The sequence below is a fragment of the Pipra filicauda genome, unplaced genomic scaffold (assembly GCF_003945595.2).
Source record: "Pipra filicauda isolate LSUMZ 115617 unplaced genomic scaffold, ASM394559v2 scaffold27_size4233163_pilon, whole genome shotgun sequence".
NCBI lineage: Eukaryota > Metazoa > Chordata > Aves > Passeriformes > Pipridae > Pipra > Pipra filicauda.
This window is the reverse complement of record NW_024104398.1, coordinates 1,740,404-1,761,090: the sequence shown is the minus strand read 5'-3', so window position 1 is coordinate 1,761,090 and position 20,687 is coordinate 1,740,404. Positions and strand designations below refer to the sequence as shown.

The following is a 20,687-nucleotide window of genomic DNA, read 5'->3' as shown; positions in this document are numbered from 1 at the left end:
AGTAGTGTGACTGCTACAAACAAATCATTCTGTTCTTGCACACACCAGTCCTGGTGCTACAAAATACTTAACGCGTTATTAAGCAAAACATATTTCAAGCCTGTCATTGATTCAGGGCCTACAGTCTTGCAAGCATTACATCATTTATCTTCCTTGTAAGTGGGAAAAATTCCTGGACTCTATTTTCTCTCCATAGAAACTACAGAAGAGAAGCCAATGTAATTAATTAAAAGCACTGGTGTCATGTGGACAAGAACAGGGCACATATTCAGCCCTTTCTTTAGCCATTCAGACTAATGGGAAATATGCCTGTATGTGGACCACATGACTGGGTCCAAAGGATGGATTTAATATATCTGCAGACCAATCATTTTCCCAAGGGAATTGTCAATTACCAGAGTGAAACAGAAAGGATGCTGATTACCTGGGCTAAACTCTGCTCTTTTTTGTGTCAGAACAATATCCCTGATTGCACTTGCTTCTATGCGACGGGGTTGAGTTTGGCTCTGTCTACTCAGTTCCCTGGGTTGTCTTGGAACCACAGAAACAGTGCTTTGAGACGGACAAATAGCTACTTGGACAATTGCTAATGGCAGGCAAATCCACAGTTCTTCAGACATTAAGGCTTTGTAAATACTGAAAGAAAATAAATCTGTGTTGTATTTTTTTGGCGTACAATGCCTAAAGCCTTATCTCTCATTCTGTCAAGAACCAAGAACTATGTATACAGATGGTGCAATTTATTATGTTCTGTACTGTGACCAAGTGCTGAAATACCTTCAGGAAATCACCAGAAAGCCTGAAAAGCTTTGCTGTCTCTTGTGACTCCAGCTCACTAAAACTATAATTGAATGAGCACAATATATTAAGCCCTGTGTATTACACAGTAGGCTTACAGAAAAGGACACCATCTTTTTCAGCATCATTACAGAAAATATATTTGCTGTACAATTACTGCCCACAATGTCTCTACCTCTTGGTATTCTGCCCTTACAAAACCACAAGGCAGGGATTTACAATAAATGTCTAGGTTCAGTGAGTCTACCTCAACTCAGGTGTAACACCATTACATTCCAGTATGCTGTTCTCATTTGTAAGATGCTGCTGGGCCTTATAGTCCTGACATTTAAACCAGCACCTGTTGGGGCTGAAATGAATGGAGATGGCGGTGTAATAGTGGTATGAAAAGAAAATTTTAGCTGTGTATCAGCTGAGAAATTAATGTATTTCCATTCCCACTTCTCTGAGCAGATTTTTATGAAACTGATTATTAAACTTGACTCAGTGGGTGCAAGAAATACAAAGAAAAACTAAATTCAGTATCCTCAAACCTATTCATCTCAGGATATGAAATATAAACCCTGTGTCCAATATTTTGTTCAAACTCACGTGCTTACTGCATTCGAAACATTGAAAACAGGACTCCTGTGTCATTGACCCAACAACAGACATTTGATGGTCATTCTGATACCCACAAAGCCCAACTTCCAGCAACGGCTACCATTCACACAGCAGTTGTTTTGCTCGTTTACTGCTTCACTGAAAGCAAAACCACCTTCATTCTTGATTTTCTACTGTTTCCTTCTTGTGGGGAAGCCGGGTTGCGGTGCCTTGCTATTGTGGGGGGGGAGTGGGGAAGGGGAAGGTGGTCTATCCACTTCCCCGCAAGCACTGTTACACATTTCCGCGTGCTTTCTCAGAACATAGAAACACAAATGCCATGAAGCGTCTTCCTTATTACATCCAGAGACACTGGGCTGACCCAGCCCCAGCTCCCACCTGTCGCAGGACAAGCCCTTGTATCACTCGTGAGCGAAGGGGGGAACACCAACAACCACCAACCCCAAAACCACCTGGCCGCAATTCTGGATGAGGCTCCTCCAGGACGGGGGGTGCCGGTTGATCCTGCGCTTTCCCCTTGGCTCGGTCCCGCTCTCAGCTGCGGGGAGGGCGCGGTGGGCGGGTGCGGCGCTTCCCGGCTGCCGGAGGTGCCCGAGCCTCCCGGGGGCCGCCCCCGCCGGGGCTGAGCGGAGGGCAGCCGCCGGGAGGAGCCCGGGCGGGGAGGGAGAGACGAGGGGAGCCGTGCGCGGAAGGGACTGCCTTGATGGGCTTGAAAAATCACTGCAGCAGCAGCGGCGGCGCCGGCGGACAGGGGGGAGATGCAATTCCCGGGCTGCGCGGCCGCGCCGCTCCCCTCGCCTCGCCTCTCCCCTCAGGCTCCGGCCCCGGCCCTGCCCCTTTTCCCCTGCGCCCGGCTCCAAACTTTTTCCGCCCCCCGCTCACCCCCTCGGGTGTGAGGGAGCCCCGGGCTCAGCGGTGAGCGCCGGCCGGGGAGCCCCCGGCACGGGCAGGCTGCCGGCGGCCACGGCCAGAGCATCCCGTGGAGGGGGAGCCGGCGGGGCGGGCGGGGAGGGAGGTGGGCAGGGCGGGGGTGGAGGCGCGTCTCCCTGCTGAGGGAGCTGGGACTTGAAGGGCTCTGGGTTTTCCCGACCACTCTTTCCCCTCCCCACCCGCCCATCTCCCTGCCTCCCTCCCCCCCCTCCTTCCCTCCCGCCTTCCCTCCCTCCCCTCCAGAATTAAAGTTGGGACAGTCGCGCTCCGGGCATGGGTGCGAGCCAACGCCTCTGCCGCCGGCTCGCTCTGCTCCCTCCCCAGGTCGCCCGGAGCCCGCGCCCCCGCCCACCCGCCCAGGAGGGATGCTGCTCCGGCAGCTGCTGGGGCTGCTCCGCTGCTGCTGGCCCTCCCTGCTGCTACACTGTGCCCTCCACCCGCTCTGGGGGTCCCTCCAGGTAGGGTCGCCCTAGCCCGCTCGCAGCTGCGGGGCGAGGGGGGCGGCGGGCCGGGGCCGGGGCGGGGGCAGAGCGGGGGCGCGGGCAGAGCCCCTCCGGCACCCCCGGCAGTGCGGGAGGAGGCCGTGGCGGCCCCCGATCGGGGTGAGCTGTTGCTCTCAGGGGCGCGGGCCCCGCTCGCTGGGCGCTGCGGGACGGCGAGTGTGCGGGACGGGCGGCCGGGGACAGCCCCGAAGCGCCGAACTCGGTCCGAGGGCGGTCGGTCCGAGCAGGATGGAGTTGACTTTCTTCGGCGCGCTGGCGGCCGGAGGGATGGAAAGCGCATTTTGCTGTAGGTGGCAAGATGCACGGAAAGAGGCAGTGGCGGAGCGGAGACCCGGCGGTCATGCCTTGCCGTGGGTTTTCGGTGTTGATTGCGAATTGAGGATTCTGTGGGTTAAGGGCTGAATCAGCTTTTGCCAACTCCGGCGCGGTGGTGTTTTGTGACCTTGATTGTAATGTGAGGTGACCAGCAAGAGAGACTGGGAGAAACTGGTATATAGTGAGGGAGAGCGCCCATCCAGTTTGGAGACTCAGAACAGCAGCAAAGCTCAAACTCAAATGCGTCACTTCGATATTTTAAAGTTTATTTATCATATATGTCTTCAGAGAAGTGATTGATGAGCCGGCCAAGTGCCGTTCAAGAACTGACCAATTACAGTTTCTTTCTTGGAGAAAATATAGTGGAGACTCCACATCTTTTACTCCCTGATCTAAACTTAGTGACTCCCAAGAGATTAAAGAGAGATGATGTTTGTTTTAGCATCTTGTCTCTTGCCATGAATGACAAAGAGGATTTTAGCTCCTTACGAATTAAAATGAACAGAAATACAACAAAAACAACCCAATTCCCCTGTGACAGAAATCCCTGCCAGTGCTACCTTCCTGCTGTCCTGCTCAAGTATTCAGGTAGCTGAGCTTAAGTTAAAACTATAACTGCATTTTTCAGGGAAGCATAGTTGGGTGAAAAGAGATGCCTCGTGCAACCTCTCTCCTGTAGTCAGTCAATCAAATAGAAAAAAAAACTTGCATAAACATCTTTCTGGCAAACTACTCAGATAATCTAAGATAATCTTTCAAAAATAATTATGTTTATAAAAATTGAAACAGGCTCTGAGAAATGCAAAAGCCAGGGAATGCAAGCTTTCCTTGCTGTAATTTGGAAGTTTTGTTGTCCCATTCATCAACTGTACTTCTGCTATTGCCTGCTGTTCTGTCAAAGAGCAAGCAATAAAGCTGCTCAAGCTTTTGTCCAGTTCTCCCAAAACTAGGCTTAATCTAGGGCTCCTATCAGCAGGTACCAATGGGAAGGGCAGGTGTGGAATGCTCACCTGCATACCAGCCTTCCGTCCTTCCTGTGACTGAAACTCCTTCATCTTTGAACCCCTCCCATGACTCCCTTCCCCATGTTGAGTCATAATCCTTGCTGTTTATCTTCAAAGTCTCACAAACCATGTTCTCCTTGACTAATTCTGTAATGTCGCATCGTGTCGCTCCCCTGCCCCTGCTCCATCTATAGCAGCCGTCATGTTTTCTCACGTCTCTTCTCCCAGCCCCTTTTCACCCATTCGTCTGTGCAATGACTTATGTGTGGCATTGCCTTCCCTCCCACCTCTTTGCATTCCCTCCCTAGGCCCTGCCTTGTGACACTTAAGGGAATCAGTCAGATGCTAATCAAAGGAGAAACATTTATTTTATTAAAAGCAAAACCAAAACAAACCTCACAATTTTTTCTCATTAGCCTCATAGCCAGCTCTGTGACAAGAAGGATGGGATGATTCTGTCTGATGCTTTTGACATAATTTAAAAAACAGAGCAGTAAGGGTCATGATAAATAGCAGGGTCACATTTTTTCTGGTTTCATAAACATGGATCTGGATTAACTCTGATGTGAATTACACAGAGCTGTCCTGGGATTTATGCAGTGGTGTTGAGATCTCATCTCTGTAGACTGCTTCCAAGAGACAAAGCTCTTGCTACATCAGGAGGCTTTTAGAGGTCCCTGTGCCTTTTCAGTCAACTGCAGTTTTCTTTTAAAGCTTTCCTCCTTTTACCTGATTAAAAAGTCGCAAGAGGGCCACCCTCCAGGGAGTGTATTAATCCTGTTTTCCCATCCCACTCTGTAAAACATGCTCGTGGACTGCTGCAATCACATGGGTCTCTGAAATACTAAAGAGCTCTGGCCACATGCAGGCGGCCCCCGATCGGGGTGAGCTGTTCCTCTACTTTATGTAAAGCAGGACTAGGACCACTCTTTCTAAAGGAGATTTTGGATTAAAGAGAAATATGCTACAGGTACAAACTTCAACAGAGACTGCAAAAGGAAACCACCAGTTACCACTTTCTGTTTGTTTTTCCCTGGACATTTGTGGATCAGATTTTCATTTCCATAAATATTTTAAAACATTTGTCCTTTTTGCAAAACATGTTCGCGTGAAATGCAAAAATCCATCAAGTCAAGTCTACATATTTTCAGAGCAGAGAAAAAAAAAAATGCATCAGCTTGAAGTCCAGGCAACATGTCTAGACTGGCCAGCTGCTGAGTGTGTTTTAAGAAAGCCTCATGCCAAACAAACAACCAAGTTTAAGACAGGCCATGGCTTCTCCAGCACCCAGACAAATGGCTGGAAGGTGCAGAGGTAACAGCTAGGGAGCAAGCCCTGTGAGGTCCATTTCCAGAAGTGAACCCTTGCCAAGGCAACCTCTGTGCTACAAACTGCCTGGCAGCCTGTTGGGTTTCTAGTTACACATGAACCCGCAAAGGGCTTCCAAAGCCATTCTGGGACCATGAAAGTGTCCAGCAGAACAAGCAAGCAGTAAAGTTTGAGGCCAGATTCAATTAGCAGATCTGGCCAGAAAAAGATTAGGGTCTTTCAACATGCCTTTTTTCTCCTGCCACATGCTGTAAAAACTTACCTTGAATTTCAGACAGTAAGAAAGAAACATGAAGTATTATTTTATTATCTTTTGCCAGAGCAAGATTGCATATTTTCTAGTGATTTGTTCTGCTTACCTTTAGGAGACACAAGTAACAGCCTTCATTTCTTTCATAAGAAGACTAATAGACATCAACAGGGGGATTTTTTTTTCCTTGAAAAGGGTCCAAATATCTTTCTTTTTTTCCTAATTCTATTTTGCTACTGTTATCTACTGTTTTATGTTACTGTTGCTATTCTGTCTTCTTGCAGCAGTCCTTGGCTATTTCTCTCCTCTTCGAGGCCCTCAACCTCTATTTGAGTCTTTCCTTTTCCTGCCAGATTTCAGCCAACTTACAATACCTTTGTTATTGAAAACTAACCATCTAAGAGAAACCCCTTCAAGGTAATATCTGTGTTCCTACAGGTATCTTCTAACAATCAGACATTTTACTCAGTGACAAGAGAAGGGAAACAAATAGGTGATAAAGCTTCTGCTTTTTAATGTCAATTCTTTCACGATTCTTTAAAAATGATCATATGGAATTTTGCTAAAGGCGCAGGCTCAGATATTGAGAGACAAAGGAACTTTTTTTTTTTCCCCCAAAAGTAGTATTTTCAAAGTAGACAGGAGCAAGGAGTGGCTGGTCGTGTATAGGGTTAATATTGTCTACAAAGTAATTGAGAAAATTATCCAGTGGTTTCTGAGGACACTCTATTACCAGGCTAGGGTAGGAGAGACTCCAGGGATTTAAAAGCAGTCAATAGCTTTAAAAAAAAGACAGAGCAAGCTTTTGGTTCATGTTCATATTAGGTTAGAGCAATAAGTTAATGTAGCTTTGCCATACCAGTACTGTCTTCAGACTTACATACACAAAGCTGCTTCTGGTTTGCAGACAAAGCTGGCTCCAAGTCTGCTCAATGTTATTCTGCCCTGTGTCTATCTTCTCCCATCACACTGGCTCATGTGAGACTGTAGTGAGCTCATAGGATTCAATAACAAAGGATCTAGTTAGGGGACAGTAGTTATAGCTAGGAGTTAATAGTTGCTTCCTGATCAGTTGCTGGGACCAGTGGAGATACAGTACCTCACCTCCTTCCATCAGCACAGTAAACATTGTCACACCCATTCAACAAGGTATGCCACAGCCACTGCATGGAGTGGATGCTTTTCTCATGGGGCTCTTCTTGGGAGCGTGTCTAGCACCCCAACGCCACGTGTGAACAGTGTTGAAAGAGCTGAGGCAGTATGAAGGATATTCTGCTGCCTGGGATCACTTACTTTAAAAATAAATAAACCTGCTTAGCAGACAGATTTATTACCAGTCATGAGGGATTATGCAGCCGAGTCACTTTGATTCATTAGGCCGTTCAGAGAGTTTGTGTAAGTTCCTGGAAGCTGTCTGAGATGGTCTTTAACCGTCCTCTTACTGTTACCTGATGGTGAAGGGGAAACTTGGAAAGCACTTGTGCTGAATTTGTTTTTCCCTATGTTTGGTAATAGATTTCGACAAGCTGTTTAAAGAACTGAGCCTTCTGCCTTATGCTGTGCTGAGCTGTCCTTCCGACTCAGCTACATGTAGACTTTTCTATTCTTTCCTCCTTCCCTCCCTATAATATTTAATCAACAAAGCCCTACCTCCATTTCCCTGAGGCCAGAGTAATGCGTCTTTCTGCATTTAGAAACCTCCTACGCATGTGAACGTGTCCTTTGTGCAGTGATGTTGTTTTAATTAGCCACATCTCTCTTTTTGGCCAGAAATATAAAATGACTGTGCACAGCTTTCCTGCAGCCAAGAGGCAGTGCAGCCCCCTTGGTGCCCAGCTGCAGGGAGTGGGAGAGGTGCCTAGCCTGGGGGCTAGGGTTGAAAAGGTAGAGGAGGCAGACTGTGCCCGGAGCTGGCAGGGAAGGGAAGCAAAGCTTGGACAGGAGAGAGAAGCGGGGAGAAGGCAACCCCGGCTGACCCTGAGGATAGGCAGAGAGGCAGAAGAAGCATACCTAAAAGAAATCAGAAAGCATGGCATGAGACATCCTCTTTGTAATGACCGACATGTTGTGGAAAAACCCTGATTACAGAGGATGATGTTAGGCCAAAACTATTAGGAAAATAACCTGTCTGAGACCAAACTGCACGAGGCAATAGTTGAATGCTAGTGTAACTGTCCTTAGCTTCAGCAAGACACAAGTCTGTCCCAGGTGGTCTCCTGATACTTACATTCAAAATGCTTGTTAGATAACATGCTTCTTAATCTTTTACACTTTGCTTTGTCTCCTTAAAATTGTATCCAGTATTTACCATCTAAGTATAAGTCATTCAGAAAGAGCTGGCTTAGAGACCTTTGAAGTTAATATGTCTCAGAAGCTTCTGTGATGCTCAGCAAATTTCCTTTTCATTAGGGACTGACTCCATTTTGTAGCATTATATTAGGAATTTTAATGAATATTCCTTAAATCATTAGTTATGTAAATACTGCTGATGATAAGACAAATTTGCTGTTCATAAGTGGTCCTTGTCATGACTAGATCAAGCTATTGAATACCAGTACTGGCTAAATCATTGTCCATTGCCAATCGATGCCTATACTTGGGTTCTGCAGTGCCTCATCTTCAGTTTTATTAGCCAACACTGCATGTTACGCAGGTTACAATGTGGCATTTCCATTTTAACCGTGTCATTGCTGTGGTCTACAGATGAGTAAAATATGTGTTCGCTCTCCTCTTGGTGGGAAGTGAAACACCCTGTGAAATGCTCTCTCAACTTCAAAGTGATGCTGGCAAAGCAAAGGAGAGATGTCCTCTGGCTTTCAGTTCTGCCATAAGGAAAATGAACATAATCCTGACCCTAACTGTCTTGTAATTTTTATTAGCTCTCTTTGGCTTGCAGCAATGACCCTGTGAATAATGCATGCTGCTAGATGGCTTTCCTAAGGAAAGAAGGCTTACGCAATCATATTGTCTGCCACTGCCTGCCTTCTCCTTACTCCATAATAACTCAAAACACAGCTGGCCAATTTCAACCAAATTTGACAGAGGCAAAAGGAGTCTTGAAGATATTATATTAAATAAAAAAATAAAAGATAAAAAATGGGAACCACATAGGGAATAGACACTCTTGTAGTCACCTTAATGAGGAACGTGAGCTCAGTTCTCCCTACAGGTCTGAGGTGCCACTCGGATACTCAAGTCTAAGAAACACATTCATGGAAAATCAGTTGTCACTGTTCTGCTGCTCATGCAATGACTTGTTTCTTCACAGATCACTCAGGGTGAGCCCCAGAAGTCATGCTCCAAGCCTGTAGCAGAGAAAGTTACAGAGAGCTGCCAGGAAATTTGCCAGTGCAGGCCACCTCCACTGTTACCACCGCCTCCTCCACCTCCACCGCCCCCAAGGTTGCTGGCGGTGCCGAGTAAGTAGCCACTGGTACAGTTGTGGTGCACTGAAGGAGGGCAAAGCGACGGGGACACCTGGACAGACAGAAGGAGAAAGGATGTGGGAGAGGGCACAGCTAGCTTGTTTGTCATTTTCCACTTAGCAAATGGAGGAAGAAGTGTTCTCAGTAGAGATGGAGATCTGTTTTCTGATCAATGAATGATGCTTAGCTTTTGGAGGAAAGCCAGACAAGTTCCCTCCTATCATTGTATTATATATGATTCCCTAGTTTTAAATGGTTTCCTAATCCCCTAGCCCTGGGAAATGCTTTCCTACGGAGACTTAGCGCTGTGCTGACCTTTGAGTTGCATGAACTCCTTTTACGCCAGGTACGCAGCTTGACAGTCTGGGTACTCCAAGGAAAATTAATTACAGCTGTTACAAAAATCAGAGGCATGTCAGAAGTACATACAGGCTAAGACTCATCTATTTCTCTTCATAAAAATCAATGCTCCCCATCTTTATCCGAGTTCCTCCTAATTTCCAGCCATGCGTCCCCATGTCCAGCACACTTGGTGCCTTCAGCTCTGCCAGCTCCCTTCCACATCAGTGGTCCTGTGATCCCTGATGCACAGATCATTTCTGGAGAGTGATAGCTGTGCTGGTGGTCCCCCAGAGGGCAGTCCCTGTGCAGTGGGACAGACCTCACCAGTGCTGTGCGCTCACTGGGTGCAGAGACATGGACTAGGTCCCAGGTATTTGGTATTCCAGCAAATCTCCTTAATGTTTATGCATTTTCACAAATTCATCTCTCCCTATAAGGCTGCCTATTAATTCATCTCCCTGCTTATATAAACTCTCCTGGGAGCAACGTTGCAAAGTATATCTAGTATCCTCAGCAGTTCCCCCAAGGAAAAATAAATCATTAGGTATCATCATTGGGCTGTTTGTCTTTATCAGTGCCGTCTCCAGATGTGCAGAAGACACGAAGTCTTCTGCACAGCTTTTAGTCAGACGGAGGACAGGCAGAATTTTTCAGTGTCTTTTCTGCCAGGAGCATGATTTGTACTTGTGCTACACTGCAGAAAATTAAGGCAAAGGCAGAGAAAAACCAACAGGGAAACACTTGGGAAAGAAAGTACAAAGACAGCTGGGAAAGGAGAGAGGGATGTTTTTTATAGCAGAAAAAATCTCTTTCAGTGTTCAGGAAAATGTCATGGACAGTAATATTGAAAATTACCTTGATCTTTGTATCACAGGCAGAAAATTACATACTTTGCCACTCTGTTTTCTTGTACCTGGGGCACCCTGTTTCCCTGAGGGAGACAAGATGTGGCATTGGCACAGGGACCAGCCCTGCTGTCCAGCTGCAGTGGGAGGGGGGGACTGCTGCCAGACTGCTTCCCCTCCCTGGGCTGCCATCAGGCAGCTGCTTTGAGTGCATGGATTTGTCTCCTGTGAAGTGGGAAGGAAGTCATGTCAGAAAAAAAGAAGTCTGTCACACATTGCAAAAAGATGAACAAGAATTCAAATGGGCCTGTGACTGGGATAGCCTGATGCTTACTCAGGCTGGATTGCCAGGTGCTAACCCAGTTTTAAAAATGAGCTATATATATCCAGATGACTAATATTTAAGCAAGTGACTTCATTTCAAATACAATGAAAAAAATAGATTACACATTTCTTTCACCAGTAAGCTTTAGAGTAGCAATCAAGTGCCTCATCTTGAAAGATGCTTTCATTATTATCAGCTGTCTAGGCACTGTGATTTAGCCCATGTGTACAGCAATCCTCATCCTTGTGATAAGGAACAAGCCTAGTGGTTAAATATTGATGTTATAGATACTGCTTTTAAAATGGTATTCAGAGAAGAGGGCACTAGAAAGCCAAAACGAGCTATTGTGAAGTGGTTGAAGCTCGACTTGCACTTTGCACTTTCTAAGTGATTAAAGTTTAGCATTGGAAAGACCTTAGCAAAAAAGCAGCAGCCTGGGAGCTGCAAGATTTTTACCTTTACAAGGTACAGTGTCTGCCCCACGAGGCACTCCATAAAGATGCTGGCATTGCTCTCAGAGGTTTGTGAGGCACTCCATAAAGATGCTGGCATTGCTCTCAGAGGTTTGTGAGGCACAAAAGGCTGCAGTCTGCTAGGTACTGTCCTTAAAAGCTCTCTTAGCAATCAAACTGAATCTTGCTGGAGGTTTAGATCAACTCTAAAACAGCTGCTCTGGTTTGGGCTGGATGATTAAAGCCAGTACATACAAAATTCCTGTCTATCCAATAACTACAGACACTGACAGTTCAGTTACCTGCTAAATGAAGCCATCTAGTGCTCTTTGACAGCTGCTGCTGTGGAAAAGCAGGGGATCCTCTATGTGTCCTCTTTATTAGTCCCACCTGAATGTTTTGCAGCCCTACTTGGTTGTATGGGATGGCACTGGGTAACTGTTTGTGAGCAGCTGAGTCATTCTCTGAAAGGCTATTATTGTTCTTGAGGACAACTGAGGACTTTCAGGAACAGTTACAGAATCACAGAATATGCTGAATTGGAAAGGACCCACAAGGACCGTCAAGTCCAACTCTTGACCCTGCACAGGACTATCCCCGAGAGTCACACCGTGTGCCTGAGTGTATCATCCAAATGCTTCTTGAACTCTGTCAGGCTTGGTGCTGTCACCACTTCCCTGAGGAGCCCATTCCAGCATCCAACCACCCTTCTTCTATGTGAAGAACCTCTTTCTAATATCCAGCCTAAACCTCTGCTGACAGAACTTCAGTCCATTCCCTTGAGTTCTGTCACAGGTCACCACAGAGAACAGATCAATGTCTGCCCCCCCTCTTCCCCCCATGAGGAAGTTGTAGACTACAATGAGATCTCTCCTCAGTCTCCTCTTCTGCATGCTGAACAGACCAAGTGCCCTCAGCCACTCCTCACACAGCTTCCCCTCAGGGCCCTTCATCATCTTCGTTGCCCTCCTTTGGACACTCTCCAATGGCTTAATATCTTTCTTATATTGTGGTGCCCAAAACTGCCCCAATATTCAAGGTGAGGCTGCACCAGTGCAGAGCAGAGCAGGACAATCCCCTCCCTCGACCAGCTGGAGATGCTGTGCCTGATGCCCCCCAGGACACTGTTGGCCCTCCTGGCTGCCAGGGCACTGCTGACTCATATTCAACGTGCCATCAACCAGGACCCCAGGTCCCTTTCCACAGCACTGCTTTCCAGCATCTCATTCCCCAGTCTTCTATATATCCAGGGTTGCCCCATCTCAGGTGCAGAATCCGGCACTTCCCCTTGTTGAACTTCAAATGTTTGATGATTGCCCAGTCCTGTAATTTGTCGAGGTCTCTCTCCAGGGCCTCCCTGCCTTGGAGGGAGTCAACAGCTCCTCTGAGTTTTGTGTCATCTGCAGACTTGCTTAGTGTCCCTTCCAGTCCTGCGTTGAAGTAATTTATGAAGATGTTGAAGAGCACAAGGCCTAAGATGGAGCCCTGTGGAACCCCACTAGTGACAGGTCACCAGTCTGACGTTTCCCCATTCACTATTACCTTCTGTGCTCCACCCGTGAGCCGATTGCTCACCCACCACATGATGTGCTTATCCAGCTGTGTGCTGGACATTTGTCCAGAAGGATCCTGTGAGAGACAGTATCAAAAGCTTTACTGAAATCCAAAAATATTACATCAACTGGCAGTGCATTAAACATCTCTTTAGACATTTTGATATCGACAGGTTGATCCAGCAACAAATCATTAGCTCTGTTTCCTGCAGATAGATTTGTAAAAAATCTATTAAATGTTGTGAATTCCATAATTCATATATAACTGGCAAATGTTGCATTTACTCTGAGTGGAAATAAGCTAATTCCCTCTGCAGAAAATTAGTAGAATTACACACAGCTTAGCAGGCAGTCTAAAACCTCGAGCAGTGTTAGGAACACCAGCTTTCTAGGCTTTAGGAGACACCTCCCTGTTATAGTTGTACATTTACAGCAGGAATGTGTGGGTGTTCAGGAAGGACATCAGCTGTGCTGCCCCCTGTGGATGCTGATTCTCTCAGTTTTGCTGGGTGACCCTTATCTTTTTCTGGAAAGTGGGGCCTATGGAGGATTTAAGTTTTTGGTTTCCTGAGCTTCATTCCAGATGCAGTTTGTTGGCAACACATTGAGATACTGCTGTCTTGTTTGGTATGTATACCTTGCTGAGATTCTTCAAGGAAAGGGGCTGCAGCCCATGTTAGAAGAAAGTAGGATGGTGGGGACTGTGTGATGAAGTGGTGAGGACCATCAGGAGACATGGTCTCGGAGCCGATTGAGGTTCCTCCAGACAGTCTGGCATATTGATGTTTCCAGAGTAAGTCCCCTTATGCAAGCAGCAGCCTGCACTTTAACCCATGCCTAGAAAACTGCTCATTGATAAAGTGAAGGGAAAGCTCATGAGGCTCTGAGGGGCCTAAGGCCAACTGAGCTTAGATGCTGACAGCAAAGGAAGGAGGAACTTTCAGTGGGTGTGCTCCCTCAATAAGGCTCTGGTGACCTGAAGGAGATAGAGATGCTCAGAACCTGGCCTTTAATTAACTGTGTCTTTTTCTCCCCCAGTCTGCTTTCCTCTTTGTCTCTGGATTTCAGCCAGGACTAAGACAAGGTGGATGGAATACTTGTTTAGGCAGCATTTCTAACCTGCCTTCATGGACCCATGAGATTAAGCTAGTTCAAATGATGTTGACCCTTAAAAATCTAAGAAACTGCTGTTGTCAACCCTTAAATACTCTGTGAGCATGCAGGTTTCTCCAGGGGCATTGCAAAGAAGAAAGGACTTTGTTTGAAAATAAAAGGCAGGCTTTCAAAACAGGAAAGGGTTAGAGCTGCAGTCAGGATCAGTTTTAGACTGTGTAAGGTCTGAGGAAAAAACCATTTCAGAAAGTACTTCTTTAAAATGGTACAAGGAAGAGAAAGGATGTTCTACATGAACTCCTCACCTGCTGGTGAGCAACATTTGCTGTCTCTGCTCTACCCATCTCCTGAACTGTGTGAGGAGTCCACGGTACTGCCATCTGCTCTCTGTATGATGGAAGGGTTCAGTCAAATATTGCTTCAGTCAAAATTTAGAGGATGAAACTTAAGCTGAGTCTGGATACATGAACCATGTTGTATGCTTGCACACAGGTACACAGTGAAGTCTTTACATCTCTTGACCTCAGTGACAGTTTGTCCTGAGCTGACAGTTGAGATCAAGCATGATCACGTCAGTGCAAAGCCAGAGTGAATGACATCACTGCAGAAGACTCTAATCTCCATGCAGTAATTGTATAATTCTGTTTTTAAGGTGAAATCTTTTCCTTTATCTTCAGAGATAGAGCATCTAATTAACTAATTATTTGGACTGACGAAAATGCCAAAATAAAAATGACCAACTCCAGGAAGGCTGAAACCTTTTGGTAACTATATAAGCTCAGATGTACAGCTTGATTTCAGAAAGTGTGCAGGGTCCCTTCAGTGCAAGTAGGAAAGCTAAGGACATTCAGATCTTTTGGGACAGATGATAGAATCATGGAATGGATCATATTAAAAGGGACCTTGAAGACTGTCTAATTCCACCCCTCTGCCACAGTCAAGGACACTTTCACTAGACCGGGTTGCTCAAAGCCGCATCCAACCTGGCCTTGAACACTTCCAGGAATGGGGCATCCAGAACTTCTCTGGGCAACCTATTCCAATGCCTCACCACCTTCACAGTAAAAAATTCCTTCTTAATACCTAATCTAAATTTATGCTCTTTCCATTTAAATCTGTTACCCTTTATCCTTATTCCTACATGCCCTTGTAAAATGCCCCTCTCCAGATTTCTTGTAGACTCCATTCAGGTACTGGAAGGTGCTACAACATCTCCTGAAGCCTTCTCCAACCCTCTCAGGAACAACCCCAACTCTCTCAGCCTGTCTTTGTAGAATAGGTGATCCAGCCCTCTGATCATCTTCATGCCCCTCCTCTAGACTCACTCCAAGAGATTCGCATTCTCCTTATGTTGGGCACCCCAGAGCTGATCACTGTTCTGCAGGTGGAGTCTCATGAGAGTGGGGTAGAGGGAAGAATCAGCTTCCTCAACATGATGGTCATGCTTATATTCATGCAGCCCAGGACATGGCTGGATTTCTGGGCTGCAAGCTCACACTGTTTCTTGTTCAGCAACATTCCCAAGTCTTCCACCTCGGGGCTGCTCTCAATCCACTCTCCACCCAGCCTATATTTGTGCTCGGTATTGCCCTGATCTGGGTGCCGGACCTTGTTGAACTTCACAAGGTTTTCATGGGCCCACCTCTCAAGCTTGTCAAGGTCCCTCTGGATGGCATCCGTTCCCTCCAGTGTGTTGACTGCATGACACATCTTGGTGTTGCTGGCAAACTTGCTGAGGGTGCACTCAATCCCACTATCCGTGTTGCTGACACAGATGTTAAACAGCACTGGTCCTAATAGTGACCCCTGAAGAACTGCACTGAAGGAGATATTTGGACACACCTGAGGAGTCTTGGGTTGATTTCTCCCAAGTGCTGATGTCCAAGGGAATTGTTAGCAAACAGACAGGGCTGGGTTTGTTTTATAATATGGGGAAGACATTTTCCTCCATGCTTCATACAACATAGTGACTACCAAAACTGAACAGCAGTGGCCCCAAAATGGCCAGGGCCACATCATCTCCTACATGAAGACATTTGTGGTAGTGACTGCTACTGTGAGAGCAAGTCTGGTCTAGACAGTGACTGTTTTTAAATGCAAACAGTATGCTGAAACAGGGAAGCCCTTCCAGTTTTGGTAACACAGCTGTCATACTCTGAATTGCAGTCTTCTGTGAGAGCATTGTTCATAATTTACAAAGCAAAACCAAAATTCAATTCTTGTCTTCTCCCACATACACTTTCATGTTACTGGAGGAATGTGACTCTCAGAATTGGCAGTAGGATTTTGAGGCTCTCAAATCTAATTTGAAATCCAACCCCGCAGCCTGGAGCCATAGATGATGGCACATATAGATTCTAGTCCAGGTCTCCATCATGTTTTCACATCACAGACACTCCGATCTCTCTTAGCACAGTGAACCAAATCATTAAGCGTCCAAGACTGGATTTAAGCAGAATTCACTCACCTAAATCAGAAATGCAGTGATTGGATTTTCTGCCTCAAGCAGCAGGCACCTCTGATTTTATCACTGAAGACATAAAGACTTCAAAATCCTGATGTTTTTTGGATTTAGCACAGTTATTTCTGGTGTTGGAATAAAAGTTACAAGTCCTCACCTCTCAATCAAAATGAGAAAATTATTTAGGGTGAGGACATTTCTTAAACAGCAGTCAAATAAGAAATTTGAAATAGTTCAGGCATCTAAAATGTTATAGTAAGTCTGAAGAGCTGGATTAGTGACTAAAAAGCAGGTAAGATTGGAAAGGTTCCTGCTAATACTTCCGTGATAGGATTCTGCTGCCACTCGTGCACCTGACATCTCCTATTGGGTTGTTGTAAACTCCCTGTCTGTCTGTGTAAAACACTGGTTAGAGCAGACTGTCAATCACAGATTCCACTCCTTTCCCAATTCAGAGTTTTTCACCACAATAAATTCTGAAATGTTTTGTCAAGTCTAATTGTTATTTGGGCAAGTGATGAATCTTCCCCCTGCTCTGGGACCTTGTGTATTTGTTTTGAATTTTTCATGCAGTAATAAATCTATATAATGGAAAAATCCTCTCTCTTGAAAATGCATTTTGAAGTATTTAAAAGTAAGAGCCTCAGGACAGATTTTGCAGTGCAGGAGTCAGTGGGAGTTCTGCTATCTATAGATTAAAAGCATTGTCTAATTTTTTTAAAGAAACATGAGATATTAAACTGGTTCTGCAGTAGAACAGTCCTTTCTATTCTGAGATGCATACTCCAACAGCTTGTTTTCTTTGTTTTTTTTTTTTAAACAGAAGGAGTTGGCTAAGCTGGAGACATTAATTCCTTCTGTGGATGGCAGTCCATTTGTACGTGCCTACCATTTCACTGATTAAGAAGATAACAAATCTTCAGTGAAGTTACTGATGAGTCAGAGGCTGCTGATTTACAAGTAATTGTAGGTTCACCTGCCCCTGGCAGAAGGAGTTGTGCCTCATCTTGACAAGTCAGAAGTCAATGCTTAATTGGCACAAGCTGTTCCAGCAGGGAGGGCTAAGCAGCTGACCTCGCTAAAACAGACCCACAGAAATATGTTCTTGTAATAGTTGTGAGCATTGTATTTTTGTGAACATGATACAAAGGTGTTGCACTGCTTGTGTAATTGCAACTTATGGGCAATTTTTGAATCAATATAGCAGATCAAGGAAGCAGCAGTCTGGGAATTTGGGATGTTATCCCAAAGTGAGGACATAGTGTCCATTAATATACTATGAACATAGGTTAATAACTGATGCCACTGCCAAAAACTGTCATTAATAATTATGCAAGTTAATTTAATACTTCCACTAGTAAATCATATTACCATTATAACCACATAAATACAGCAGCAGATTGTGGATTCCTAATTGTTATTTAAATTAATCGTTTTATAATTTTGAAGTGTCTTTTAAATGGAGCTGGTATTTCATCAGTTCATTGGTTAGAAATATTTTTAGACAAAGATCTGTTCCTTGACAAATGCTGCTATTAAACTGGACCTTTACCAATGGAGCAGATTCTCTTGAATCATCTCTGGACATTTTCCTTTCCTTCTGGAAGCAATGCATAATCTTATTTCATAGCCACTATCAAACGAAACTACTGTCAGTGGAGCACAGGGAAGGTTTGGTATAACCCTCACTTTGATTTGTCAAGCTGCAGGTGCTCTACCTCCTCTTTATAGGGCACCATTCTACAGCATGGGCTGCTTACAGCTGTAGGCTTCAGCAAGGAGTGATGGTGAGCAGCACTTCTGCAAAAGCTTGCCTACCTGTGCAGGTCTAGACTTCTGTGTAAAGCCTGAGGACAATGCAGGCAGCAACCTGCTGCCAATTTGGTTGTATTTGTGACTGGAAGGTAACCTGTGCCTTTTCTTTTACCTTTCAGAGAGTTACAAATGGACTGAGTGGTGATTGAGGACTTCATATGGGGCATTTGGCATGGTGAAATGCCTTGGTCTGTTAAATGTGATGTAATTGCCTTTTTAGTGTTCTATATTTTATGGAAACTGCATGAAAATTTATCAGTTGAAAAATACAATTTTATTTATATTAGAATTAAATTTACTCCTGGTTTGGAAGGCATCACACACGTCAGTTCCATTTTACTCTACATGTGTCATCAACTTAATTTCCCTTAAGTTGAACCTGAATACAATTTGGAAAAGGAACTTAAGTACACTAGGTATGGGAATTATTTATTGATCTCCTGAGGGGCATTTTTAAGTGATCACTGTAGCTCTTATTTCTGGCAATAACTGAGCCATTGAAATTATAGAAGGAATAAACCACGTAATATCAAACAGCAGGATAATGTTTATATAGATGCCGTACACCAACAGAAGTATCAGCTACTTAGTCAGCCGACTGTTCCATAAAACTTAGACATATGATTTGCAATATGGCTTTCTTAGTAAAGTAAACTCGTTAAAGCCATCTATACTTACCAATCTAAAGTGTATGACTGTTATAGTCACTCTCTCCATATAGTGGAGTGCTCAACAGGCAGACCATTAATTTTTCAGAGATGAACACAAACTAGTGCCTTAGAAACCGCTGTATTAACACATTAGGAAAATGTTCTGAGTATTTCCAAGTCTTCCACAATCTGTGTTAGGAAATTCAGTCTGCAGTTGGCTGAAGCTGGTTTTGTATCAGGCTTCTCTGAAGGCACTAATGAGAAAGTGTCAGCTCTAAGACGTGAGGTTTGTCCCGTCTTTGCTATTACCTGAAGGTTCCTGACCTCTTTAAAAAGCTTTCCGCAAGATAATATCTTAGTTATACCAGTAGCACAGAATTTTATTCACATTGCATAGCCTGTGATTTTGATGGCACCACTCGTGAATGCTGTTGAACTCGAAGAAGTTGTGCAGATCTGGACTTTAATTTAATCTGTACATAGAACATTATACCAAGAAAATCTGTCATCTTTCTGTGGGCTTGAATCTACCAGCGCTGAGGTATCTCATTAATCATTTGCTGGTCAAAGACTGGTCATCAATATAGGAGTTTAGACTCCTGAAACCGTGTTACAGCTGTTTGCATTTCAGCCTATATCATCCCTCCTTTGAAGGTCTGTTCACTGCAAGAGCTGAAAGATTGATAAGCTCTCAGAATACTTGATGGTGATGTACTGTGACTCCTGCAAGTGAGGCATCTTGCCCACTCTCTGGGGAACGGTGAAAAGAGAGTCCAGGGCACTGCTTATCCCTCTTGCCACCAATCTACTGAGAGATCACAAGAGAGTCAGCTACCCTATCAGCCACTCAGAGTTGTCATATCTGAAACAAAGATACGTTTTCACCTCTGTAAACTTTGGATTTGAGACTAGTGGACATCAAACACTGAAGATTATTATTATTATTATTATTATTATTATTAGGCTCAGAAGTGAACTATAATTGCTGTAGAATTGATCAGCTGTGTCCTGTCCTACCACTCATTGAAGAGGAGGCTGTACCATCACACAGCGAGGATGACCATGCCAGGAGTGAGATGCAAAGTCTATGGCCATGCTGTTACCACACAGTAATGAATGAAAGGAGGCAACCTGAGGAGCTGGACATGAACCCACAGTACAACACAACACTATGTCCTGTCTTATTTCTCCTCTGTCAGTGATGATACAGCTTCAACAAAACCCTGACAAAGGAGTTTGCTATATCAGCAAATATAGGAATTAACAACCTGGAAAGGCTATCACTATTTGTACTTACAGTGTCCACACAACTGCCACTACCACAGGACCTTAACAGGCTCACTGGAACCTGCCTTCATGGCACCTTTTGGGGCATGGATTTCATCCAAGGGTGCCTGAGGCTCAGTGGAAGCAAGAGCTAGCTTTTTAAGAGCTTTTATCACCTAAAAATGCAGATGGATGCTGAATGAGCTCTCCAAAACACTTAGCTCTCAGCAAGTGTCCTAAGCCATGGCCCACTCCACCTTATTTTGGAGTGGAGAGATGCTTTCTATGTGTTGTTTACAAATCACTTCCTCACTGTTGATCTGAGGTGAGTGGTGGCCAGCAGGTCACAAGAGAGGATGAGGCCAATTTTCTACTTAATGTCTTTGCTCTTTGGCAGTCACTTCTCCATGAGATGCCTCCTGCAGCTTCACTGCCCCATGAAGGAGCCTATCTCTCCCAGAAATATCTGGTAGCTGGTGATGAGCCCATCTTCTGCCCTAAGACAGCCTCTGAAGCAGCCTGAAAGCAGGCCAGCTTGATTGGGGAAGAAACTCTCCAGAAGACTCATTTCTTTTCATAGTTATCTTACTGCAGTGGATCTGGGAGGGGATACTGGCTATGTGATGAAAGTGGGAAAATGCATCTGCTTTCCCTAGTGAGTTCCACTTTGGAAGCAACCCTTCTTTCACTGGTCCCTACTTTTGTCTG

At 45.0% G+C, this 20,687-nt stretch overlaps 1 protein-coding gene across 3 annotated transcripts in view; it reads left to right on the top strand.

Moving 5' to 3' along the window:
* Positions 1-2,045: 2,045 nt before the first annotated feature.
* Positions 2,046-20,687, top strand: part of PRIMA1 (proline rich membrane anchor 1) — a 54,740-nt gene continuing 36,098 nt past the window's right edge. The window contains exons 1-3 of one of the 3 annotated variants that reach the window (XM_027729427.2): positions 2,046-2,316; positions 2,656-2,789; positions 9,001-9,151. In XM_027729427.2, coding sequence (XP_027585228.1) covers positions 2,697-2,789; positions 9,001-9,151 — 244 coding nt within the window. In that variant the 5' untranslated portion in view covers positions 2,046-2,316; positions 2,656-2,696. Of the gene's footprint in view, positions 2,317-2,480; positions 2,790-9,000; positions 9,152-20,687 lie in introns of those variants that run through there. The other 2 variants (XM_039382676.1, XM_027729426.2) reach the window with 2 other exon arrangements.